Source organism: Carcharhinus amblyrhynchos, chromosome 6 (assembly GCF_965287045.1).
Source record: "Carcharhinus amblyrhynchos chromosome 6, sCarAmb.v2.hapA, whole genome shotgun sequence".
NCBI lineage: Eukaryota > Metazoa > Chordata > Chondrichthyes > Carcharhiniformes > Carcharhinidae > Carcharhinus > Carcharhinus amblyrhynchos.
The window spans coordinates 113,768,701-113,795,956 of record NC_137329.1 but is presented as its reverse complement, the minus strand read 5'-3'; the positions used below and the strand labels follow the sequence as shown (position 1 = coordinate 113,795,956).

At 43.2% G+C, this 27,256-nt stretch overlaps 1 protein-coding gene across 1 annotated transcript in view; it reads left to right on the top strand.

The window, feature by feature from the left end:
- LOC145344551 (protein kinase C-binding protein NELL2-like) overlaps window positions 1-27,256 on the top strand; it is a 284,248-nt gene that overhangs the window by 163,898 nt on the left and 93,094 nt on the right. Inside the window, exon 14 of the mRNA XM_080191747.1 lies at window positions 14,252-14,374. Within this exon, the coding sequence (XP_080047873.1) occupies window positions 14,252-14,374 (123 nt within the window). The remainder of the gene's footprint in view (window positions 1-14,251; window positions 14,375-27,256) is intronic.

Genomic DNA, 27,256 nt, shown 5'->3' with positions numbered 1-27,256 from the left:
CCTGCTTTCACCCCATAACCTTTGATCCCATTCACCCCAAGTGCTCTGTCCAGCCATCTCTTGAATACATTCAATGTTTTGGTATCAACTACTTCCTCTGGTAATGAATTCCACAGGCCCACCATTCTTTGGGTGAAGAAATGTCTCCTCGCCTCCATCCTAAATGGTCTATCCCCCGAATCCTTAGACTGTTATTCCTGGTTCTGGACTACCCCCACCATCAGGAACATCTTCCCTGCATCTATCCTGTCTAGTCTGTTCAAATTTTATAAGTCCCTATGAGATCTGCCTTCATTTTCAGTGAAAACAATCCTAACCCAGTCAATCTCTCCTCCTACATCAGTCCCACCAATCCCCGGAATCAGCCTGGTAAACATTCCCTGCACTCCCTTGAGAGCAAGGACACCCTTCCTCAGAAAAGGAGACCAAAACTGCACATAATATTCTAGGTGCCCTGGCATAACTGAAAACTTGCCCTGGTATAACTGAAAATTTGAATCGGGGCCTATCTGCACAGCAGCAGCCTGACCTGCACTATTCAAGAGGCCTGCCCTTCAGAGATAGGCAGCAGTCACCTCAGAGTAAACCCTTCCCAAAACAGTGACTCCTAGAGCATCCGTGTTAATAGGGCAGTTAATCAAACAAACTCAACCTTTGTTGAGGTTTGAGTTTACTTATTAGTGTCACAGATTGGCTTACATTAACACTGCAATGAAGTTACTGTGGAAATCCCCTAGTCGCCACACTCTGGTGCCTGTTTGGGTACACCGAGGGAGAATTTAGTACGGCTGACGCACCTAACCAGCACATCTTTTGGACTGTGGGAGGAAATCAGAGCTCCCAGGGAAAATCCACGCAGACATGAGGAGAACGTGCAGACTCCGCACAGACAGTAACCCAAGCCCTGAATCGAACCCTGTTTCCTAGCGCTGTAAGGCAGCAATGCTAACCACCGTGCACTGTGCCAGTCCCTCCTATTATGTCAGTGGAACTGAGGCATTATCTCTTATTATTCCTATTCATAGACAATGTTTTGAAGTACTTTCATCAGTATTGGCCCTGCAGGCCACAGTAATTATATATGGCACACATTAAAATACATTGCTTTTGTTAATCTATCTTTTCTCGGGATGTGAACATTGCTGGCTAGGCATGCGTCTATTGCTCATCCCTTCTTGAACCGCGGCACTCCATCTGGTGTAGGTGCATCCTCAGTGCTGTTACAATGGAGTTTGAGGATTTTGACCCAGTGACAGTGAAGGAATAGTGAGGGAGGGAAACATTTAGGTGGTGATGTTCCTATGCATTTGCTGCCCTTGTTCTCCAGGTGATAGACGCCATGGGTTTAGAAGGTGATGTCAAAGGAGAGATGGGGAATTTCCACCACGCTTCTTGTAGATGGTACACACCGCTCTCTGTGGTGGAGAGAGCGATTGTTGGAGATGGTGGTTGGGGTGCCAGTAAGCGAGCTGCTTTGCTCTGGATGGTGTTGAGCTTCTTGAGTGCTGTTGGAGCTGCCCCCATCAGGCAAATGGAGAACTTCCCATCACACTCCTGACTTGTGCCTTGTAGTTGCTGAACAGGCTTTGGAGTGACTGGATATGAGTTACTTGCTGCAGGGTTCCTAGCCCTTGACCAGTTCTTGTAGCCAAGGTCTTTATATGGCTGCTTTAATTCAGTTTTGGGTCAATGGTAACCCTGAGGATGTTGATAGTGGAGGATTTAGCAATGCCATTGAATGCCAAGGGCAGATGGTTAGATTCTCCCTTGTTGGAGATGGTTACTGTCTGTCACTTATTACTTTTCATTGTCACATGGGATAGGATTTTTCCAGCTACTCTCCCCCGAAACCAGAAAATCCCGCCCAAGGTGAATGGACCTTTGCATATTCCATATCCCGAACTCTATGGTTCCCATTTTGAGTGAGACGGGAATATTCAGCCCATTATTTATTTTGAAGAGAGTAACATACCACCCACTGAGGTATTTTTAGTTAACTACTTTGAGCTAGCTTGTGTTCCAGAAGGCTGCCCGTACTATGGCAATGATGGTGGGACCTATTTCAGAAGTTGCATGGATGTCTAGGGCTTTTAATGATTTAATTCCTTACATATCTAGCAGAGAAAATTTTGTCATGGGAAGAAAGTGGTCATTAACTTGGTGAGCTCTGGGCTGAGACGCGGTTGGTTATCAAGTTTGAACATATGCGGCAAATGGGAGAAGGGCCGAGGTAATGACTCGAAAGGAAGCACTTTCTTACGCATTTTAGTCAGAATCCAATTACATTCAAATGTGCGCAGAAAGTGCAAACTCTGTGATTGTCCTTCTGCACATGTGCAGAAGCATTACTTCCAAGGAGCTTGCCATGCTTAAAACGGTTTCTCTCAGCATTTGGATGTCGGACTGATTTAGGACAGAGAATTGCTTTTTCCCTCATTTCTATAGCAACGCGCGACTGTCACTTTAAGATATCACCAGAATATTGCTATAAATATTTAAGGTCCTCTGCAGCAAACTGAATTGACTGATCAGCTGGTGATATTGCGAGCAGGTTGCTGTAACGGCAACAGTTAATCAATGTCTGAGTGAGGACTGCTGACAGCAGTAGAGAATCTTGGATGAAGATGGAATTGACAACACAGACTTTGCAAAACTCATCAAACAATCACTGGGGGTTGAGGAGTGGAGGGAGGGGAAGGGAGATACTGTCAGAGGCAGTAATTATATCAGGTAATTGGTGTCATTTACCTTGTCACAGCCCACTGAATGTGACTAACGCGGGGCATTTTGAGCTGTCACACACTGTTAGCTTTGAGGCGTCAGTGCTTTAGGAATCGCATGAGGTCTCACTCATTCTGAGAGGAAAAGAAAATACATGCGGCAAAATGACTTTCTGAAATGCTTAAGAAAAAAACCACCTGAAGGAAAGCTGGTCTGATTAAAAAGCAAAATAGTTTCACGTGCGTTGGAAATCTTGGATTTTGTTTCGAGAATTAACCCTTCGCTGCCTAGCGCACGTGTGGGATTTTCTGGCCATGCAAAACTGGAAAATTCTACTCAAAATCAATGGACCTTAGTGGGCTGGATGGGAAAATTCTGCCCAATGATTTAGTTAAATTAGACCCAGAGGTTTATTGGCATCCACCTTCAGATATAAAATGCATGCCTAACCATCCAATATGGCGGATGGTATTTCTGGCCCATGAGACCCACTGAAAAATGGAGTCCAGGGCATGTCACTGAGACTGAAGTAAATGCAATGGGAACCTCTTTGCAAAATGGGTTGTCATGAATGTTATCATGTGTCTACATGCCATCTTGAGAGCGTGTGAATTTGAATTGAATTGAATTTGAATTGAACTGAATTGATTTATTATTGTCATATGTTTCTTATGAGCTGTTACCGACAAAATATACTGTTCATAGAGTACACAGAGGAGAAGAGGAGAGGGTGCAAAATATGGTGTTACAGTTACAAATAGGGTGAAGAGAAAGATCAACTTAATGTGTAACAGGATCATTCCAAAGTCTGACGGCAGCAGCGAAGAAGCTGTTCTTGAGTCAGTTGCTATGTGATCTCAGAATTTTGTATCTTTTTCTTGTTGGAAGAAGGTGGAAGAGAGAATGTCCAAAGTAGGTGAGTTCTTAATTATGCTTACTGCTTTTCTGAGGCAGCAGGAACTGTAGACAGAGTCAATGGATGGGAGGCTGGTTTGCGTGCTGGACTGGCATTATGATCCAGTCTCAGTTTCACTTTGGCCTATGAGCAGAACACAGCACAGCTCTGCTGGCTTCCAAATTTCTACCTTTGTGTATCGCTGTTCTTACGTGACTAAATGAAACCATGCACTTGGCCAATTCCTTCTGAGTGATTGCGGCTTTTATATCATGACAAAAACACAACATGATGTTCACTGATGGTCAAACAGCATGGCAAGTACATGTATGACATGTGAACAGCCTTACGTCATGCGGACTCAATGGTCTGGTTAGATTGCAATGCATTTATAGCATCAAAGAGTGTTGAAAGCTCAGCATGGTGACTGCTGATGTAAAGAGTTGGTAAGCAGATTAGTCCCTTGTAATGAGATTGCAGCACAGAGCAATGTCAGTCCTATGAGTGGGACAGTGCACTGAGAGGATCAGCACTGAGTTAGCTCAGTTTGGAAAGGCAAGTGTTCAGGGCTGGAGCAAAATTGAATGCAGGAGTGTAAAACAAAGAAAGCAAACAAAGCCATCGTGAAAATTGGACTGGAGAAGGCTGTTGTTATAATGGGAGGCTGCAGGAGTTCCTGAACAATAAACTGATTAAAACAAGGAGGAAGGTCATAGGAATATTGTTGGAATGTCCATAAAATTCCACAGTTTTAATTGGAATATGGCTGACTGATGATCTGAATTCAACAGCGTACAGGACTATCGTTTCTTGATTCAGGTGTGTCTGAACCGGACAAGCAAACCGTAAAAATTTGCCTAGTGATTGGAAATTAAGGTCTCCACAATCTGAGAGATTAATGGCAGAAGCGCTAATGATTCCTCAAAGACATGGACTACATTTTAAGACAGGTTCAAAATCAGGTTAAGCTGCTCTATTCATCAACTAGACCCCATGTTTTTTCAACAAGACCATACAGAATCCATAGTTCAGTTACGAGTGGTGTGCCTCAGGGATCTGTTTTGGGGCCACTGCTGTTTGTAATTTTTATTAATGATCTGGATGAGGGTATAGTTGGGTGGATTAGTAAATTTGCTGATGACACCAAAGTCGGAGGTGTGGTAGATTGTGAAGAAGGGTATCATAGTTTGCAGGGAGACTTAGACAGGTTGCAGAGCTGGGCCGAGAGGTGGCGGATGGAGTTTAATGCAGAGAAGTGTGAGGTAATTCACTTTGGTAGGAATAACAGATGTGTCGAGTATAGGGCTAACGGGAGGACTCTGAATAGTGTGGATGAACAGAGGGATCTGGGTGTATGTGTACATAGATCCCTGAAAGTAGGGAATCAAGTGGATAAGGTTGTTAAGAAGGCATACGGTGTCTTGGCGTTTATTGGTAGGGGGATTGAATTTAGGAGACGCAGCGTCATGTTGCAACTGTACACAGCTCTGGTGCGGCCGCACTTGGAGTATTGTGTGCAGTTCTGGTCCCCATATTATAGGAAGGATGTGGAGGCTTTGGAGAGGGTGCAGAGGAAGTTTACCAGGATGTTGCCTGGTATGGAGGGGAGGTCCTATGAGGAGAGACTGAGGGATTTGGGGTTGTTTTTGCTAGAAAGAAGGTGGCTAAGAGGGGATCTTATTGAAACATATAAGATGATTAGAGGTTTAGATAGGGTGGATAGTGATAGCCTTTTTCCTCGGATGGAGAAAGCTAGCACGAGGGGGCATGGCTTTAAATTAAGGGGAGGTAGTTATAGGACGGATGTCAGGGGTAGGTTCTTTACCCAGAGGGTGGTGAGGGATTGGAATGCCCTGCCTGCTGCAGTTGTAAATGCGCCTAGTTTGGGGGCGTTTAAGAGATCCGTGGATAGGTTTATGGATGAAAAGGGATTGGTTTAGATTAGTGGGTCATTGTTTTTTAACTGGTCGGCGCAACATCGTGGGCCGAAGGGCCTGTTCTGTGCTGTATTGTTCTATGTTTTATGTTCTATATGTTTAAAATTTAGTTATTAGTGTCACAAGTAGGCTCACATTAACACTGTGAAGTTACTGTGAAAATCCCCTAGTCGCCACACTCTGATGCCTGTTCGGGTACACTGAGGGAGAAATTACGGGGCCAATGCACCTAATCAGGACATCTTTCGGACTGTAGGTGGAAACCAGTGCACCGTGCCACTATAAACCACTTTGGCAGCAAATGCAGAGGGAAGGACACGTACTGTGATCTTTCAAATCAGAGTTGCTGAGTTGCTGGTCAGACCCACTCCCAAGAAAGCATTCCTGAAAGATCTGCTAGATAAGCCCAAAATGTATAGCATTGAAGAACTACTCAAGGACAGATGTACATGCCAAGTGCTCCTTGCCAAATGCCAAAGCTTATAGGTCCTATGTACAACCTCAATTGTTGACGCATTCACTCAAATACCCAAACCTAGCAAGATTTGTGGATGATGTGACCTCCTGCAAGTGCCAAGCAAATGCCAAGCTTTTCAACAAACTGTATGATGGAAAGTGTCATTGGCAGCAGCAGTGCACTAGCGCAAAGAATGATGGTGCTACCAAGAGACCTGCACTGATCTAAATAAACTGTACACAATGGGTATCTTCAAACAGTAAGAATGACCACCCAGTATCCCATCAGAAACACACTACTGAGGTGGCTGACAAACTAAAATGTGACGATGATGGGCATGATGAGACAGTTTTCATGCCATCAGTCTCGTGGAAAACATGGATTCTGTCACATCGTCTGTAGTATTTGCCAAGGTGCATTGAGAAAGTTGGTGTCTACTAATTATTGTTTACCAATTAGGCTGTTGACAGTTTGCCCTGTGTCAACCAAAGATTAACACAGGGCAAACTGTCAGCAGCTTAATTCTGTGGATTCTGAAAGCCATAGACATGGAAGGCCGTGGTGAAACCTGCTCTGAAATTGTAGCATACAATGGTCGGTAATTCCATGTATAGGATCCATAGTCCTGGAGTGAAAGTACAATCAATCCTCCTTCATGCCACAGATGTTCTACATTGTAGAGGCTAAGGCTTGGTGCTAGCAGGTCTACTGGCATACCACAACCTTACACCAGTAACAAACCATGAAATCAGTCAGGCATCACAAATCAAATCAACCTCAGAAGCCATTCCTCTTTTATCAGTTTTGAACAAAGATCGAAATATCCAGAATGTTTTGACAAAATTGGCAGTTTCAAGGGAGCTGCAACATTACACTTGCAGGAGATTGCGAGTATATCAACTGATCCATCACGATATGTGTAACATCCATTTACAAGACAAATTAAAGATCAAACGAGACGAAATGGAGAAAGACAGAACCTTTAGAAAAATACAAGTGCACACCAAATGGTACAGTTCAATCATGTGTGACATAAAGAAGGACAGATCATTTAGTGTATGCCTCAATCCACAAAATTTAAATGCAGCTTTGAAACATTGTCCTTACAAAATACATATATCAGAAGAGTTAAATCTAAGATTTGCAGGTGCAACACTCTTATCAAAGCTTGATGCCAAGTATGGCTACTGGCCAGTGCATTTTGTACAAAGCACCTTCCCTGTGCACTATCACCATAGTTTGCAAATTTTTGTCGATTTTAAAGAGAACACTTGTTTTGATGAGATAATGTTTTCACTGATCAGGTGGCATGAGGCACAATATATTCTAAGAACTTAGAAAAATGGTCTGCAGTCAGTAAATGTATTTCTTAGAAGGCACTGCAACCAATGGGGTTTATTGTGAGTTTCAAACTAAAATGAGTTTTCAAATCAAGATTGTGTGATAAAAGTAACAGCGGTTAGAGTTAAAGTTTATTTATTAGTCACAAGTTGGCCTACATTAACCCTACAATGAAGTGGGTAGCATGGTGGCACAGTGGTTAGCACTGCTGCCTCACAGCGCCAGGGATCCAGGCTTGATTCCTAAGCTTGGGTCACTGTCTGTGTGGAGTTTGCACATTCTACCTGTGTCTGCGTGGGTTTCCTTTGGGTGCTCCAGTTTCCTCCCATAGTCTGAAAGACGTGCTGGTTGGTGCATTGACCTAAACAGGCGCCGGAGTATGGTGACTTGGGGAATTTCACAGTAGCTTCATTGCAGTGTTAATAAACCTTTTAAAAAATGTTACTGTGAAATCCCCCTCATTGCCACCCTCCAGTGCCTGTTCGGGTACACTGAGGGAGAATTTAGCGTGGCCAATGCACCTAACCAGCATATCTTTCGAACTGTTGGAGGAAATCAGAGCACCCAGAGGAAACCATGCAGACACGGGGAGAACGTGCAAACTCCACACAGACAGTCACCCAAGCCGGGAAGCGAACCTAAGCCCCTGGTACTGTGAGGCAGCAGTGCTAACCAGTGTACCAGAAACAAGATGGCTGGAATCAAATCGATACAAAAAGATGACAGTTCAGTATGCTATACCAAGGAAATTCTGAGAGGATTTGGAGACAAAATCTTATAAGTTAAAATCTGGCAATAAACGATAGCAGAGAACAATGCATGAAAGTATTAAATTCAATGAAAAAGTAGAAGAATGGGCAGACTGAAAAACATGAAAATATACATCAATTAATTTTCAATCATTGCCCCCTGTTAATTGCCTGAAAATTGCTGAGGCAGATGAACATCTAATGGGTCACTTACAAACCTATTCTCTTGCCTGATTCCAATGTCAGATAGGCCTATAAATAAGCAGCCAACACTCCTGTCCAAAACATGCCAACTATTCAGGGTCCCGTGCAGCTGTGGGATGCCAATTCCTGGAGTGGGTGGGGCCTGCACCATGCAGGTCAGCCTCATGTGTGCTGGGCATTGAGTGATCTAACCAACAATCTTTGAAGGGACCAATGGAGGATGCTCTAAAAAAGGAAACATTTTTGGGTTCTATTTTAGATTAAGGATTGTTTTGTAATGCCTGAGAAAAATGGCCCAATATCAGCATGTCAGCACCCTGGTAAGCCTGTCATAGAATCCATAGTGTCAAAGCCTGTTTCTATTTGAGACAGATTCCAATGCTAAAAAGACAAGCAGAAATAGGAAACAGAGCCTTCCGGTCTCTAAGGATACTCAAAACTGCAATTAGAAACCAAAACTTAAGAACATAAGAACATAAGAAATAGGAGCAGGAGTAGGCCATCCAGCCCTTCGAGCCTGCCCCGCCATTCAATAAGATCATGGCTGATCTGTCGCTGCTCAGTTCCACTTTCCCGCCCTCTCCCCATAACCTTTAATCCCCTCTCCTATCAAAAACCCATCAACCCGCGTCTTAAAAATATTTAGCGAGGCAGCCTCCACCACTTCAACGGGCAGAGAATTCCAGAGATTTACCACCCTTTGAGTGAAGAAGTTCCTCCTCAACTCCGTTCTAAACCGCCCCCTTTTATCTTGAGGCTGTTGCCCCCTAGTCCTATTGTCTTTTTTGAGCGGGAAGAGTCTTTCCACCTCTATCCTATCCATCTTCTGGAAAGAAAACTAAAATTGGTTGATATTGCATAAAAGGACATGAAGCAAACAGAGCTCGGATGATGATTCCATTGGTGCAGTACAGGCAGGCTGAAGTAGATGGAGGCTAGATCCAGAAGCTGAGAATAGGCAAATATACAGTTGTAGCAGCTATTTGTCACATGAAGGTAACATTGGTGGATTTACACCATCTAGACCTGTTGATATCCAGACCCAGTTGAGGAGGTTCTGCACACTTTTGCTATTCTTGGTGAAGACAGCACATGAAACTCAAGAGAACCCTGCCCCTAGTCTTAACAAGGTAGTATCTGCTAATTATGACCCACAATTTTCTTGCTAATTCATGTTTAACTGATGCTGATTCTGGGTGGTTATCCCAGATAGTATTTAATTTGCTTTGTTTGACTCTTGTACAATAAACATTACTTCACTTTAAACTGTCGAACCTAGTGGCTCAATTCTTTCAGTAAATAACTGGGATTTTGGATTTCTTAAAAAGAATGATGTCTTAACCTTTTTAATGTGTCAGCAATTTTGTGTCCATCTGGTTTTACTTCCAACTCTTATCCTTCCTGCAGATATGTAGCTTTTGTCTTTTGAAAAGAAAGCATTTTTCAAATCAGATGTTCCTTCGTATCTTTGTTTCCATTAAAAAAAAATAAAAACTGGAGTGGAAAGCATAGATTAGTCATACTAGAATAATATGCTACATAATCTGGCAGGATTTTCTTCACTGCACTTCATAATCCTATCCTTAGAACTACATTTTTTCCTTAAAAAGCCATCTGCGATTTGCCTCTTTTGAGTTTTACTGGTTAACAAAAGACAACTGAGAGTTCAGGAGTTTGTGTTTGAAAATAGGCTGCTTGAGTGCAGGCCATTGGTCTAGTTGCAACCCTGAAAGGGAAGACTGCAGTTACATTCTGCCGCACTTGGAATACTGTGTAAAGTTCTGGTCATCTTGTCATAGAAAGGATATTATTAAACTTGAAAGAGTGCAGAAAAGATATACTAGGATGTCACCAGGACTTGATGGTTTCAGTTATAAGGAGAGGCTGGATAGACTGGGACTTTCTTTCTCTGGAGCGTAGGAGACATAAGGATGATCTGAGAGATGGTCTATAAAATAATGAGGGGTATCGATCAGCTAGATAGTCAACATCTTTTCCCAAAGGTAGGGAAATCTAAAGCTAGAAGACATAGGTTTAAGGCAAGAGGGGAGAGATACAAAAGGGTCCAGGGGGCAATTTTTTCACACAGAGAGTTGGTGAGTGTTTGGAACAAGTGGTCAGAAGTAGTAGTAGAGGCGGATACAATCTTGTCTTTTAAAAAACATTTAGACAGTTACATGGGTAAGATGGGGTATGGAGGGATATGGGCCAAACGCAGGAAACTGGGACTAACTTAGTGATTAACAAAAAGGGCAGCAAGGACATGTTGGTCTGAGGGCCTATTTCCATGTTGTAAACCTCTATGATTCTGTGGGTGGAATTTTACTGGTAGGTTCACCGTACAATCCAGCCTGAGGCCAATGGAGAGTGCCGTTTTCTGGTAAAATTCCAGCCTATGACTCCATTACATTCCATATTTTTGTGCTGTTAAATAATAGTTCTCCTTTTTTGTTAATAATTCCCTGATGACTGCAAGCCCTGAGACAATTTGCCTATCCCTATCTTTGTAACCTCCTCTGGCCTGACAGCGTTCCTGCATTCTGGTCCCTTGCACAACTTCTATTTTAATCATTCCAGTGATTGTGGTTATGCCTTCACCTGCCTCCGTCCCATCCTTCAAAGCCCACTCTCTAAACCACTCCACCTCTCTCTCATCATTTAAGTCACTCCTTAAACTTACCTCCTCAACCAATATTTTGATCATGTGTACGAATCTCTCCTTGTGCAGCTGGGTCTCACATTTCTTTTGCTCGCATTCTCAGGGTGTCTTGCAATGTTGATGGATGTACACATAAATGCAAGTTCTTGGTATTGTGGAGAAGCTTAACTGAGATGGAAAGTATAAAATTAATAAAACCTTTTTCTTGGTCATGTTATTAAACAAAGCTGTGCTTCTTCTGGTTTTATCAACTGACGTCAGCATTTTGATCTTTGATTTATAACTTATTTTGACACACAGGTAGCAGATATTTTCATTCCTGCTGCTGTGCAGTGGCATTACAATAATGTAATGAGATTGAGAACTAAACCATCACAATCCAATATCAAACACATTATTATATTCCAAATATTCAAAAAGGCAGTGAATTATGTTTAAAGTGTGACTACCATCCCAGCATCTGAAACAAGAGGCAAGAGAGCAGAGAGCGAATTCAAAGTCAAATCCGTCACATTGACATTGGGCCTGTTTCATAATACCTTGTTTCAGAAGAAAAATCAGAAAGACCTATCACTTTTAAGCTCAAGATCCAAATAATAAAATTCAGCTTCAATTGTGCATGATTCATAGAAGATCTATGTTTAAACACTGTAAAATGTTAATTTAGTTTGGTTATGGAGCAACATGAAATATATATAGTATATAGATATAGAGACATATACATATACACACAAATCTCCCTTAAAAAGCTTCCTTCAGCATTCTGTCCACGTACTGCCTGCCTTCCAAGCTGGTCATTCTCTATTGTTCTAGAATGCAATCTGTGCCAACCTCTTTAGTTAGAGTCCTTTCAGCCAGTTCTGTTCATGGCATTGCAGTCTGGTTTAAAGTTGCCACTGGCACACTAAGTGACTTTTTGTGTGCTTGATGGCTCCATAGCTCCTATTCCATAATGCTCTGTTCTTGAATGCGGCACATCTCAAGGAGTGGTGTGTCCTGTTGACTTTCAACTCCTGTGTACCGCAGGATTCCATCTTAGTCCTCACCGATCCCTCTGAGATGTTGCCCTTTGGCGACATTATTCGCCAACACACAGGCTTTACGTGACAGGAGGGTGAGGGTGATGGTGTTGATGGAGGGGGGCGTCAGCTCTCATATGTGTGCTGTTGATACCTAATGTGTTACACTTGATTCCATAGCGTGACACATGAGATAATGAAGGGCAGATTTAAAAGGATTGGCCAAATTGTATATATATATATATATATCTGTGAATAATCAAATTTATTTAAGGATTAAAGAAATAATTAGGTTTACAGATGGTGCAGCACTTGGAACTCAGGCATGCTGTACAATGTGAACTTATCACCCGAGTTTATGTCAATGTCCCACATTATGATCCAAGTCAGGCACAAGAAAATCAAAATAAAAGCCACCCAAGCCGCTCAAACCCAGTTGTGAATTGAATTCAATAATTGTTGTATTTTCTTCATCAGCACTAGGAAATGTTGTCAGGTTGTCATAAAAATGAACAGGGTTCATTAATGGTTCTTCAGGATGTTTCATCTTTCACCCCAGCCTCACCCAACTTAAATGTGGTTCGTGTTCACAAGGCGTGATTAGCTGTTAGCACCCACTGAAGAAAGTTAAAAAGTCTCACAGTTGTTATAGCAACCAGAATAGGCAATAAACGTAACCCACATCCTGGGAAGCAACAGCAAAAAACAAGACAGTCAATTAGAATCGCAGAATTCCTACAGTGCAAAAGGAGGCCATTTGGCCCATCGGTTCTGCACTCACCACAATCCCATCCAGGACCTATCCCCATAACCCCACATATTTACCCTAGCTTGTCCCCCTGACACTAAGGTGCAATTTTAGCATGGCCAATCCACCCAACCATCTTCAGACTGTGGGAGAAAACCGGAGCATCCAGAGGAAACCCAGCAGATACAGGGAGAACGTGCAAACTCCACATAGACAATGACCCAAGCCAAGAATTGAATCCAGGTCCCAGATGCTGTAAGGCTGCAGAGCAAACCATTGTGCCATAAGCAGTATGAGATTGCTACTTTAGCCTATCTTCTAAGCTGTCTGTCTCTGCATAGAGAGTGGGGAGATGGTGTTGTAGTGGTATTGTCCCTGGACTAGTAATCTAGAGACCCAGAGTAATGCTCTTGGGACATGGATTCGAATCCCACCATGGTAGATAGTGAAATTTAAATTCAATAAAAATCTGGGATGAAGAATCTGCTGATGACCATGAAACCATTGTCAAATGTTGTAAAACCCCATCTGATTCACTAACGTCTTGTAGGGAAGGAAATCTGCCACCCTTACCTGGTCTGGCCTTCATGTGAATCCAGAGCCACAGCAATGTGGTTGACTCTCAAATGTCCTCAATATTGGACAATAAATACTGGCCTAGCCTATGATGCCAACATCCCCTGAATGAATAAAAGAAATCTAATTGCATACAAGTTTTGAGTGGCCCACATACCTTGTTGAAAGCCTTAACAGATCACAACTGAACAATTTTATACCTCGAACGTTTGTGAAGTGACAAGAAGGGAAGCTGACAATCGAAAGAAACTTCCATCTGCAGAAGGGAATCTCTAATCAAGCATCTCACATGGCACTGTGCATAGTGACTTTAAAAAGGGTGAGGTCAGGCCAGCGGCTAAACATTAATAAGCTCACGGGAGACCAGCTGTTTGCGTTTGAACATACAAATTAAAAATCCTGCTGCAAAATAAGAATAGATATTTATATTTTTCTTGAAGAATGCCAGATGGTTGTGTGGTAGATGAGAATTGCTCAAAGTTGATGCACAGTAGCACAGTGTTAGCACTGCTGCCTCATAGTACCAGTGACTCGGGTTTGACTCTGGCCTCAGTGACGAGTCTGTGTGGAGTTTGCACATTCTCCCCATGTCGGCATGGGTTTCCTCCAGGTGCTCCAGTTTTCTCCCACACTCCAAAGATGTGCAGGTTAGGTGGATTGGCCATGCTAAATTGCTGCTTAGTGTCCCAAGATGTCTAGGTTAGGGGAAATTAGTGGGTAAATATGTGTGGATAGGGCCTGGGTGGGATTGTTGTCAGTGTAGGTTTGATGGGCTGAATGGCCTCCTTCTGCACTGTAGGGATTCTATGGATATGTTGCCATTTGGAATTTTTCACCATGTGGCCAATGGAAAATTGAAAAATATTCATTTTGATGTGAATTTCGGAAATGCACTTTGACCATAATTGAGTTTATTTTGATGCAGATTATTTCTTTCCCTGTCAGATCATGATGAATGCAGCACAATGCAACACAGCTGTGATGAGAATGCTTTGTGTTTTAATACTGTCGGAGGTCACAGCTGCATCTGCAAACCAGGATATACTGGCAATGGCACTCATTGTAAAGGTAAGTGCTGCCAAGATATCTTTGGCTGACACTTTTAACACTTTCCAGGAGACTTGAATTAAATGGTTTGGTGGATTTTCTTTCCTCCACTGTCTAAACACTGTGGTGCAGTGCTTATAGCTGCGTTCTTTGTCTTCCTGGTGACAAAAAAAATCTGACAAACGCACATTTCAGTCTCAAGTTGCAAGAAATCAATATGCCATTGATGTTACAAGTTCCTGATTTAAAGCAATTCACCAACACTCAAGTGCATTGGCCAGACTATGTATGTTTCTGTCTGATTAATATATTTTTGCTGCAACTGTCAGAAGAATATGCTCGCAGAAAGTACGGCTTTCTAATATGAAACTTAATGACTCCACACTTTAAAAGTCCGGACAACAGTTCAGCTAAAGTCTTTCTTCCCAAAGTCACCTTGTTGATCATTGCCAGTTGGCGTGACCACACCACCTCTTTCATACGGGGGAAGGCATCTGCTTCATTGAGTTTAGACTCACCATATTAACCCTGTGTAATGTCCAATTTACGTTAGGGCTTGTGGGTTTTACATCAAAAGAAATGGCTGTGTTTTGCACATAAAGATTCGAACAAACAACAACAAATGTATTCTAATTTTAATTGTTAGTGTTATAAATGGGCTTAGATTAACACTGCAATGAAGCTACTGTGAAAATCCCCTAGTCGCCACACTCTGGCGCCTGTTCGGGTACACTGAGGGCAAATGTAGCACGGCCAATGCACCTAGCCAGCACGTCTTTCGGACTGTGGGAAGAAACTGGAGCACCTGGAAGAAACCCATGCAAACACAGGGAGAATGTGCAAACTCCACACAAGCTGTGACCCAAGGTGGGAATTGAGCCCATGTCCCTGGTGCTGTGAGGCAGCAGTGCTAAATAATGTGCCACCATGCCACCCTCTTGCCTGTACAGAGTACAAACTGAAATGAAAATAGCAGCCTGTGCAACACCCTAATGGCATCAAATCATGTGATCAGCTCTTAAAGCAATCATGCAACCTTTTTAAATATATAACATCTATTCCCCTTTAATTCTGAGGTCACGACAACAAATTATTGTGATGTTATACATACGATCGTTAATGATCTCAACACTGTACTATGTACCATTAACCATTATACACAATCAAAAAGGTGATCGATCTGGGGGAGGTCTATTTATTTTTAGTTAAATACAACGTTCTGGAGTTTGACTGTCCTTGACCCTAGAACTTAAGTCGACTCGTCTTCTCTTGCAACTAAGTTTGTAGTATAGGAGGCAACTCAGATTCAACTAAGTTTTCTGTAGTCATATTTACAATGCTAGGGACTGAAGAAGTTGGAACTATTGGAAATGATTCTGATAAATCATTTTGAGATGATAGTAATTGGTCAGTATAGCATCACCAAACTAACTCATCTTTGGTTTGAACTTGCTTTAGTAAGAAATTGGATCCAGATTTTGCTAAACCTTTGGCTGGTGCCAATTTCTCATTCATGGCATAATTATGCACTAACACACAATCTCCTAGTTGAAATGAGGGCTGTTTTGCCCTCACTTCTCATCTAGCAACTTGAGATTGTTGTTGATGCTGTAATATCTCTGAAGTTTCTAGAGAGAATAACAAATAAAACATAGTTCTCAATTTTCTCTTTAAGAGTAGCAATGCAGGTGAACTTTGGATAATCACATAAGTAGTGTTTCTTTAAGTTGCCAAGAAGCTATTCACGTGATGAGAGAACAAACCTTGCTCTATTGAAGCTTTTAGAGAATATTTCAAAGATTATACAAATCTTTCAGCTAATCCATTGGTTGAGGGATGATAAGGTGCTGATTTTATGCGCTGAATATCATTTATGTTGAGATAATCCTCAAACTCTTGTGAAATAAACTGGGAAACATTATTAATAACTATCTGTTATGGTTTACCAAATCTGGCAAAAATTTCAGCAAGTTTTTCAATGTTTTGTTTAGATGTAGCACATCTCATGGTAACAGCTTCTGGCCACTTTGAGTGTGCATCAATTATGAGTAAGAATATGTATCCCTCAAATGGACCAGTAAAATCTACATGCAATTGTTGCTATGGCATTTTAGGCCGCTCCCAAAGAGGTAAAGGAGGCAACGTAGTGTATTTTTTATTTATGAACAGGATTGACACTGTCTCACTTTTTCCTCAGTCTGAGCATCCAGACGTGGCCACCAAGAATAGCAATGTGCAAGTTCCTTCATCTAAACTATACCAGTGATTTTCCACCTTCTCCCCTCGCCCCGTCCCCCACCCAAAGCACAGTGGCACAGTGCCAGGGACCCAAGTTCAATCTGGCCATGGTTGATTACATAAGAACATATGAAATAGGAGCAGGAGTAGGCCAACTAGCCCTTCGAGCCTGCCCCGCCATTCAATAAGATCATGGCTGATCTGTCTTGGCTCAGTTCCACATTCCCGCCCTCTCCCCATAACCCTTAATCCCCTCTCTTATCAAAAACCCATCAACCCGCGTCTTAAAAATATTTAGCGAGGTAGCCTCCACCACTTCAACGGGCAGAGAATTCCAGAGATTCACCACCCTTTGAGTGAAGAAGTTCCTCCTCAACTCCGTTCTAAACCGCCCCCCCCTTTATCTTGAGGCTGTGCCCCCTAGTCCTACTATCCTTTCTGAGCAGGAAGAGTCTCTCCACCTCTATCCTATCCATCCCATTCATCATCTTATACGTCTCAATGAGATCTCCCCTCATTCTTCTAAACTCTAACGAGTACAAGCCTAATTTATTCAGCCTCTCCTCATAGCTCAACACCCTCATCTCCGGCATCAGCCTAGTAAACCTCCTCTGCACTCCCTCCAAGGCCAAAATATCCTTGCGCAGGTGCGGCGCCCAAAAACTGCACACAGTACTCCAGCTGCGGCCTCACCAATGCCCTATACAGCCGCAGCAAGACCTCCCTACTTTTATATTCAATCCCCCTCGCGATGAAGGCCAGCATCCCATTCACCTTCCTGACCACCTGCTGTGCCTGCAAGCTGGGTTTTTGATTGTCTGTGTGGAGTTTGCACATTGTCCCTGTGTCTGTATAGGTTTCCTCCCACAGTCCAAAGAGGTGCGGGTTATGGTGGTTGGCCATGCTGAATTGCCCTTTAGTGTCCCAGGTTAGAGGGATTAGTGGGTTCAATATGTGAGGTTACAGGATTCGGGTCCGGGTGGCATGCTTTGTTGACGAGTCAGTGCGGTGTCAATGGGCCTGCTTCTACACAATGGGGATTCTATGATTCATAAAATGAAGAGAGTCAAAATAATCCAGTAATTCTTCTGAAGTTTATTGTATCAAAACTCAGAAAATGACAGGAATACAAAGCGAGTCAGGCAGCTTCTGAAAGAAATCAGAGCAAACATTTATGGGTAAATTTTCCAGAACCGCCCGCCATGGGAATCATCAAAGGCAGGTTGGGCAATTTGACAGACCATTTAAAGATCCGTTGACCTCGGGCAGGAGTTTCCGGTCTCAGGGCAGGAAAGGTGAGACCTTCCTTTCTGTAAGTTCTGATTTTCTTTCACACACTTTATCGCGACCACCGCTATTTAGCTAAAAACGGTGGATCCAGTGTGTGAAAATATAGGTTAGCAAGTTTAAAAACAATTTATCAAATAGAAGTGTGTGCCAGAGCCAATTTTCCACATGTGTGCCCCTTTCTAAAGTTAACATTGAAGAGTTGGTTAAAGTGATTGCTCACACAGATCACTGTCATTGACTATCTGCTGCTCACGATTCCATTAGCGATATCTATTGAAGAGTTACATGTAGTTCATTCCCTGAAGAAGTTATTAAATGCATGAATAGTCAAGTGCAATAGTGGTTCGATCATTTTATAAATTCTTCTGAGAGGGCGTAGGAGAGGGGACGAGTGTGAAGACAAATGGTGTTTCAGTAGAGTTAATCTGTAGACAATCAGATTGGAATGTTGTACAGTCAATAGTGCATCATCATCCAATGACACAGATTACTTGCATGGTGAACATAACACAGGGAAAAGGCTCAAACCAGTTATGGTGGCACAGTGGTTAGCACTGCTGCCTCGCAATGCTTGTAACCCGGGTTCGATTCCCAGCTTGGGTCACTGTCTGCGTGGAGTCTGAATGTTCTCCCTGTATCTGCATGGATTTCCTCCAGATGCTTCGGTTTCCTCCCACAGTCTGAAAGACGTGTCGGTTAGGTGAATTGGCTGTGCTAAATTCTCCCTCACTGTACCCTAACAGGCACTGGAGTGTGGTGACTAGGGGATTTTCACAGTAACTTCATTGCGGTGTTAATGTAAGCCTACTTGGAACACCAATAAACTTAACACAGATTAATAGGTTTTCCCGTTCCTTCAGCTCAGTTTTGTACAGTCAAACTGGCTTTATAGTTTATTTCAAAAGAGGATTTCTCAGTATAGGACAGAGGTTCTGTTCACTATAGCCCCATAGAATTCTCCCATTAAGCTTCTGTACAGAATATGGAAGAACCAAGTTTTGTGTACAAAGTTAAACATACCAACATAGAAACTAGAAGTAGGAGCAGGCCATTCGGCCCTCCGAGCCTGTCCCACCATTCATTTTGATCAGGGCTGATCATCAACTTCAATATGCTGATCCCACCTCCCCCCCATATCCCTTGATCTCTTTAGCCCCTAGAGCTATATCTAATTTCTTCTCAAAATTACACAACCTTTTGGCCTCCCTTTCTGTGGTAGTAAATTCCATATATTCACCACTCAGTGGGTGAGGAAATTTCTCCTCACCTCAGTCCTAAGAGGTTTAACCTTTATTTAAAACCTAGTTCTGGACTCCCCCAACCACTGGGAAGATTCTTACTGAATCAAACCTATCTAATCCATTCAGGACTTTATAAATTTCTATGTGATCCCCACTCACTCGTCTGAACTTCAGTGAACATAATCCAAACCGATTTAATCTCTTCTCATATGACAGACCTGCCATCACAGGGATTAGCCTGGTAAACCTTCGCTGGACTCCCTCTATAGCAAGGACATCCTTCCTCAGATAAGGACACCAAAACTGCACACAAGCTCTAGCCTTACCAACATCTCTATTCCTATATTTAAATCCTCTCGCTATGAATGCCAACATATCAATTTCTTTCTTTATTGCCTGATGTACCTGCATGCTTGCTTTCAGCGCCTGAGCATTAATGAATGCCTTTCCGACTTGACCCTGACAAAGCAATTCTCCTGCACTGCCTGAGAATACATCAACAGATTGAGAATGATAGAATCGTCTAGAACAGGAGGGCCACTTGGCCTATCATGGTAGTGCCAGCTCTCTGAAAGAGCTCTTGTTTCTTGTGCGCTATACAGTGAACATAGGAACATAGGAATTAGGAGCAGAAGTAGGCAAATTCAACCCTTCAAACCTGCTCCGCCATTCAATCAGATCATGGTTGATCTCTCCTTGGTCTGAAAGTGCTCTACAATTAATTTGGTCTCTACTCATTTCCCTGTAACTCTTTTCCTTTTCAAGCATGTACCCAATTCCTCTTTGTAAAGCTATCTACTGCCATTATCTTTTCAGGCAACGCATCCCACTTCATAACAACTGCTTGCTTGTGTAAAACACATTCCCGTCTCCCCTTCTTTTGGGGATTATTCTAAATCTGTCTCATAGAATCCCGACAGTGCAGAGTGAAGCCATTCAGCCCATCGAACCTGCACTGAAAACAATCCCACCCATGCCCTATCCCCGTAACCTCCACATATTTACCCTGCTAATCCCCCTGACATTAAGGGTCAATTTATCATGGCCCATCCACCTAACCCACACATCTTTGGACTGTTGGCAGAAACCAGAGCACCTGGAGGAAACCCACACGGACATGGGAAGAACATGCAAACTCCACACATGGACAGTGACCCCAGGCTGGAATGTGCTGTGAGGCAGCAGTGCTAACCACTATGCTACCATGCCACCCACACCCTGTTACTGACCCTCATGCCACTGGAAGCATTTTCTTCTTATTTATCCGATCAAATGCCTCCTAATTTTGAGCCTTCGTTCTGCCTTGTGCACTTGTGCTTGTTGAGATTTTCCTAAAAATTGAATTTACAAGAGCCAACATTAAACCAGGGTTTCTCAATCCAAGGTCTGCAAGAATGTTTTAAGAAGTCTGCCAAAATTCAAGGAAAAGTAGGAAGCAGGTTCTTCTTAATCTATCCATGCATTTCCACCACCCCACCTCAACCCGACCCCTTTCTCTCTTTCTCTCTCTAATGAATTTTAAAACTTGCTTGATTGTCACAATCATTCAGTTCAGTCTCTGGCTCGTAACCAAGCTTCACTTTTCAATTTGATTTGATTGGATTTATTATTGTCACACTTATTGGGATACAGTGAAGAGCATTGTTTCTTGTGCGCTGAACATAGGAACATAGGAATTAGGAGCAGAAGTAGGCAAATTCAACCCTTCGAACCTGCTCTGCCATTCAATCAGATCATGGTTGATCTCTCCCTGGTCTCAAATCCATCTCCCCACCTGCTCCCCATATCCCTTTTTTTATTATTACAGACAAAGCATGCCATTCATAGAGTGCGTAGGGGAGAAGGAAAGGAGAGGGTGCAGAATACAGCATTACAGTCATAGCTAGGGTGTAGAGAAAGATCAACTTAATATGAGGTTGGTCCATTCAAAAGTCTGATGGCAGCAGGGAAGAAGCTATTCTTGAGTCGGTTTGTACATGACCTCAGACTTTTGTATCTTTTTCCTGACAGAAGAAGGTGGAAGGGAGTATATCCAGGGTGCATGGTGTCCTTTATTATGCTGGTTGCTTTTATGAGGTAGTGGACTCAATGCTGGCTTCTGCAGGCTCTAGTTGGTCGGCAACTATAACACGTCAGTGTACCTGAACAGGCCCCAGAGTGTGCCGGCTAGGGGATTTTCACAGTAACTTTATTGCAGTGTTAATATAAGCCTACTTGTGATACTAATAAATAAACCCTCTCGAGCATCAGACTGGTATCCAGCACCACCATCAAGCTTCACATTCATGATAAATATGATTAATTAAAACAGCTTCTTCCCTGCTGCTGTCAGACTTTTGAATGGACCAACCTCGTATTAAGTTGATCTTTCTCTATACCTTAGCTATGACTGTAACACTACATTCTACACACTCTCCTTTCCTTTTCTATGTAAGGTATGCTTTGTCTATACGCTGTGCAAGGAGCAATACTTTTCACTGTATACTAATACATGAGACAATAATAAATCAAATCAAATCAAATGTAACTAATATCCACGGAAATTTTTATAACTGGGTTTGGAGTGGGTAAGCTTAAGAAGCAAGAAGGTTAAAGATGCTTACACTAAGCCATGTTACCCTCTCCTCCCCTCTGAAAATAAGATGGCCACTAAATTACAGCCAATAACCCTACTCGCTGGGTGAGACTCAAACCAGAAGGAGTAACAGTTTAGAGTACCTGGTAGTTGCCTGGTGTGGAGGGTATTAGCTATGACGAGAGATTGAATAAACTGGGATTGTTCTCCCTGGAAACTAAGGGGTGCTCTGATAGAAGTTTATAAAATTATGAGGGGTATAGAGAGGGTGAACAGTTGGAAGCTTTTTCCCAGGGCAGAAATGACAATTACAAGGGGGCACAGGTTCAAGGTAAGGGGGGAAATGTTCAGCAGAGATGTGCAGGGTAAGTTTTTTTACACAGAGGGCGGTGGGGGCCTGGAATGCACTGCCAAGTGAGGTGGTTGAGGCAGATATGTTAGTGACATTTAAGACGTATCTGGATCGACACATGAACGGGGGGAGTATATAGGGATACAAGCGATAGGACAACATTATTGCCATAGGCTTGGTGGGCAGCAGGGCCTTTTGTACTGGTGCACCGAGTGAATGAGAGCGTGATTATACTGAAGTATGAGACACAATTGTGCTAAGCTGAAACAATTTTATTAGCGTTAGTTCAACACTGGAATTATTTGCTTGCTCCTTGAGCAATCAAGAAGATTTGAAGATTATCAGGAAATGTTTCCTGAACCATTGCTTGCACAAACAAGGTTCACAATTTTAATTCAGTCTTTCAAATGTTTATGTTAACGCACAGAATTCCTTATTTGCCCAGGTTAATAATAAAGACTGCATCCTAATAGTCACAGCACATGAATTAATTTTCTCAGAAAAATTCAAAGTGTCAAACGGGCGATAAAGTGTTAGATTTTCTCATTGCTTTTTTCAACCAGGTAAGTAACGGGAATTTACGGCACTCTGTGCATAACAGAAGCATCATGCGATTCTTGCCAGTGGGGGGGAGAGGTTGGAGCCATGGCTCACCTGTGAAGCTTGCTGCTGAGTTCGCTGGGTGCCATTGTGTAGGCGCCCCGATTTCCTAATATACTCTGGGAGATCGGTCACTGCCATCATTCCCCCCAATGGATATCACCCCACCCTTCCCTGGTTGGCACCCCGAACATTGCCCCACCTCAGCTGCCGTCCCAGGCCAATCATCCCCAGTCCCCACCCACCAATCGCTGCTTGGCCGCTTACCCACCTCTCACTCCCAAATCATCACCCCAGCCATTCAGCCCTCTCCTGCCCTCTCAATTGCCACTCCTACTGATCAAACCCTATCCTTACAGAGTTCCTTCTCCATTCCCCCCACTTCCCCCCGCCACGGAGCTCCCCTGTCAGGATCCACCCCCCTCAGGCCCTGCCCTCCTCAGGTCTCAACCCCTCAGGCCCTGCACCCCTCAGGCCCCACTCCTCAGTTGTTTGGCTTCAAACTAGAGACTATATACACAGCCCATTCGGAAAGCTGTACTGGTTTTATGACAGCCAAGTCTTACAATCTCCCCAGCTCCACTTCTGCTATACGATGGAATACATAAGGCACTGGGCGGATCTAAAAATATATTGGCCTTGCCTCGATGATCAAATACATTTTGGCTTTAGCCCCCTTTATTCATCCCAGTTCCTCCTGGAAAATCTCAGAGTGCCTGCAAAGTAGCCTTTCAAAATATTTCACCAATCTCTCGACTTCTCCCAATGACTGACAGTTTTTCCTCATCGCCAGTGTAGTAAAGCTAATGGTGACTTGTGGCTTCAACAATGATCAATTTGTTCTCAATATAGTTTATATACAAGATCAAGGTCTGATGGAACTAATACACAATTCTACTCTCTTCTCCTCCCGAGTTCTAACTGAGGATACCCCCCATCCCAGGACTCACGTCCTTGCTTCTGATTGGCTCGGCTCCACTCCATAGGGCCCAGCCCAATAACGTGGCCCTCAGAACCTGCCCCTTTAAAGGGGGGCCACGTTACCACAAATGTTAACAAATAAAATCATTGGCGTAAAATTTGCAAGTGGTGAGCGTTCATTTTCAACTGCATTTCTCACCTTACAATCAGCAAGTGTTTGGAACCCTGAATCCGAGAAAACACCAGGATCTTCTGGTTCTGCCAATGGTGCCTCCCCCCCCCACTCCCCCACCAAGTGGCGGGCTTCCTGGCAACCGGACGGGCGAGTCACACAAAACGCCATAGACATCGGCGGGACTGGAAGATCCCAGCGGCAGCCAGTGACAAGCTGCCAAAGCCACCGGAAAACTCGCTGTGGTATTGGTGGTGGGGGGTGGTCAGATATTCCTGCCCAAAGAAAATGCAAAATGGCGCAGTTCAAAAGAAACATGGGCGAATAGATTTCTGTGACTCCAAGTAGAACGGGAACTAAAGCTTCATTTTCTAACACACTAGAAAGAGAACACGTGGGGCAGAGGAAGCCATTCAGTTATGGGTGAATTGCTGGTTCCTTTTGAGCCACTTGTTATAAACCACTGAATAGCTCTGGAAATGATATGAGCAAGCCATTGAATTATACTTAAATCAAATGTGTTTATGATGGCCTGACAGTAAATTATGGATTGTACATTCTTTTGCCAGTCTGTCAGCTTGTCCATGTGTAGCGTGCATGACAAATTGCACGAGTGAAAGAGTTTCATAAGGAATTATGTCACACTTGCCTTCAAAAATGCATTTGTAATCACACTTTGAAGAAGACAGATGAAAGGACCAGATAAAATCTTGACAACGAGCGTTTCTGCATTTGTCCAATTTTTACCCTTGATTTATCTCCTTTTAAAAATCATTGAAAAATGTACATTAAATGATTACAAGTTATCATGCAATTGGTAATTTAAATGATGCTTTTCAATTTTGGTTGTATATTGAAACGAGGCAGCATTATGTGCAATGTGCGTTAATGCCTTCAGTTAAAAAAGGCCACTTTTACAAGTGCAGGACAATTCATGACTTGTTTGCTGTCTCCTTTTCCCTGCATCAGTACATTAGGTCAATCCTTTGCATATTGGTATTCCTGTAATCTCTAGCAGTTTTACCTGGGCAGCACGGTGGCACTGCTGCCTCACAGCACCAGAGACCTGGGTTCAATTCCAACCTTGGGTGATTGTCTGTGTGGAGTTTACATGTTCTCCCCATGTCTGCATGGGTTTCCTCCAGGTGCTCCGGTTTCCTCCCACACTCCAAGGTGTGCAGGTTAGGTTGATTGGCCATACCAAATTGACCCTTAGTGTCAGGGGGACTAGCAGGATAAATATGTGGGATAATGGGGATAGGGATTGGGTGGGATTGTTGTCAGTGCAGGCTGATGGGCTGAATGGCCTCCGTTTGCATTCTAGGCATTCTATGATTCTACCAACTTGCCTTAATGTATGGAAAACTTCTTAACATGTGCTGGAAATGTTTCACTAGAAATAGATTTTCAAAAGGTTATTATTAATGTCTGACAAGTTAAGTACATTCTAATCAAATATCAGCCAAATCCATTCACTCCATGTGATAACAAGACACAGTGAGCACACTAGATACAGAGGTTATGGGTCCAAAATCTTCCTGGCTGTCTTATTAACAATATACTTTTCAGAACTAGTCTGTTGTAATACAGCCACAACACTAGCTATCTACCTGACAAAGTGGAAAATTGCCCAGTTATGTCCTGTCCACGACCTTGTCAACTGCCATCCCATCAGTCCACTCTCAATAATCAGTAGATTAATGTTAACACTGACAGTGCTTTCAAGTGGCATCTACTCACCAATAGCTTGTTTGGGTTGTGCCACTTGGTTCCAAATCTCAAGAAAAACATGGTCCGAACTCTGAGAGTATTGGCATTTAAGTGGCCTAGTAAAATTGAAGTCAGGAGGAAGAGTCTCCGCTGGTTGGAGGAGTAATCCATGGCACAAAGTAAGATGGTTGCAGGTCAATGAGAGGACACTACTACAGGTCTTCCTCAAGGCTGGTTCCTAGGCCCAACCATCTTTAGCTGCTTCGTCAATTGCCTTCCTACCATCATAAAGGTCTGAATTATGGATGATAAGCTTCATTCCCATTTGCAACTCCTCAGACACTGAAGCAGTCCATATCCACACGCAGAAAGACTTAGACAACATTCAGGCCTGGGCTATTAGGCTGCTGATAACAATTACGCCAGTTAAGTACCTGGCAATAACCATCTCCAAAAATGGGGAGAGCCTATCCTTCTTTCCTTAACATTTAATGCCATTATCTTCAGAGAATTGACAGACCATTGAGTTCAGGGAGAGTTGGGTGGTGGGGATGGGGTGGGTGGGGCGGCATCACCATTGATCGGGAACCTAACAGGACCAGCCACAAACATACTGTGGCCACAACAGCAGGCCACAGTATCCGGTAGCGCCCCCCCTCACACCCCCTGCCTGCCTGAAGTCTGTCCACCATTTGCCAGGTACAAGTAGGGAATGTGCCTTGCTCAGGTGGAGTGCCCATCTGATTGCAACTCCAACAGCGTTCAACTCAACTTTCTTAATAGCAGCTCCCCAAATTCTGACCTCTTCCATCTAGATGAACAAGAGTATCAGATGCATGGCAACGCCATCACCTTCAATTTCCCCAAGTCACACAATATCCTGACTTGGAAATATATTGCCGCTCCCCCATTGTCACTGGATCACAATCCTGGAATTCCGTCCCTAACAGCGCTGTGTGTGTACCTACACCACACCGGGGCATCAATCAGCTAGATAAGTCAATACCTTTTCCCAAAAGGTAGGGGAGTCTAAAACTAGAGGGCATAGGATTAAGGTGAGAGGGGAGAGATACAAAAAGGTCCAGAGGGGCAATTTTTTCACTCAGAGGGTGGTGAGTGCCTGGAACGAGCTTTCAGAGGTAGTAGTAGAGGTGGGTACAATTCTGTCTTTTAAAAACATTTAGACAGTTACATGGGTGAGATGGCTGTAGAGGGATATGGGCCAAACGCAGGCACAATAAGCAAATGGCTGCTTTCTGCACTGTGTATTCCATGTCTGTAGCCTCAGAACTTTCACCTGGACAGATTGCTTTGGCCAGTTCTAAACCCCAGTGGTTACTTTGCCGTGGTGTGGCTACCACTGTCTCTAGCTGTAAGGAACCATGTAACTTGTGATAACAATGAAGATGGGCAGGCAGCAATAGCTAGCTGGGGAAAGCCCAAAGAAGTACAAACATGTCACAGCAGACATGTCCTGTCCTCCTTTGATGAAATAGTCTTCAGGGAAAAGAGCAGAGTTGATCAGGAACCTAGCTGCAGTTCATTGAAAGAAAATGATCAGGAGAGTGCCGAGATCAAATTCCTGGACAGGAAAGGCATGAAAGCTCAATCTAGATAAGACCTTGATCCTTTGAAAAAAGCAATAAAGCTTGTGGTTTCCATTTGTGGGAATGTGAGATTGTAATTTGATTTTGATTTAATTTATTATTGTCACATGTATTAGTATACAGTGAAAAGTATTGTTTCTTGCACACTATACAAAGAAAGCATTCCGTACATCGAAAAGGAAAGGAGAGGGTGCAGA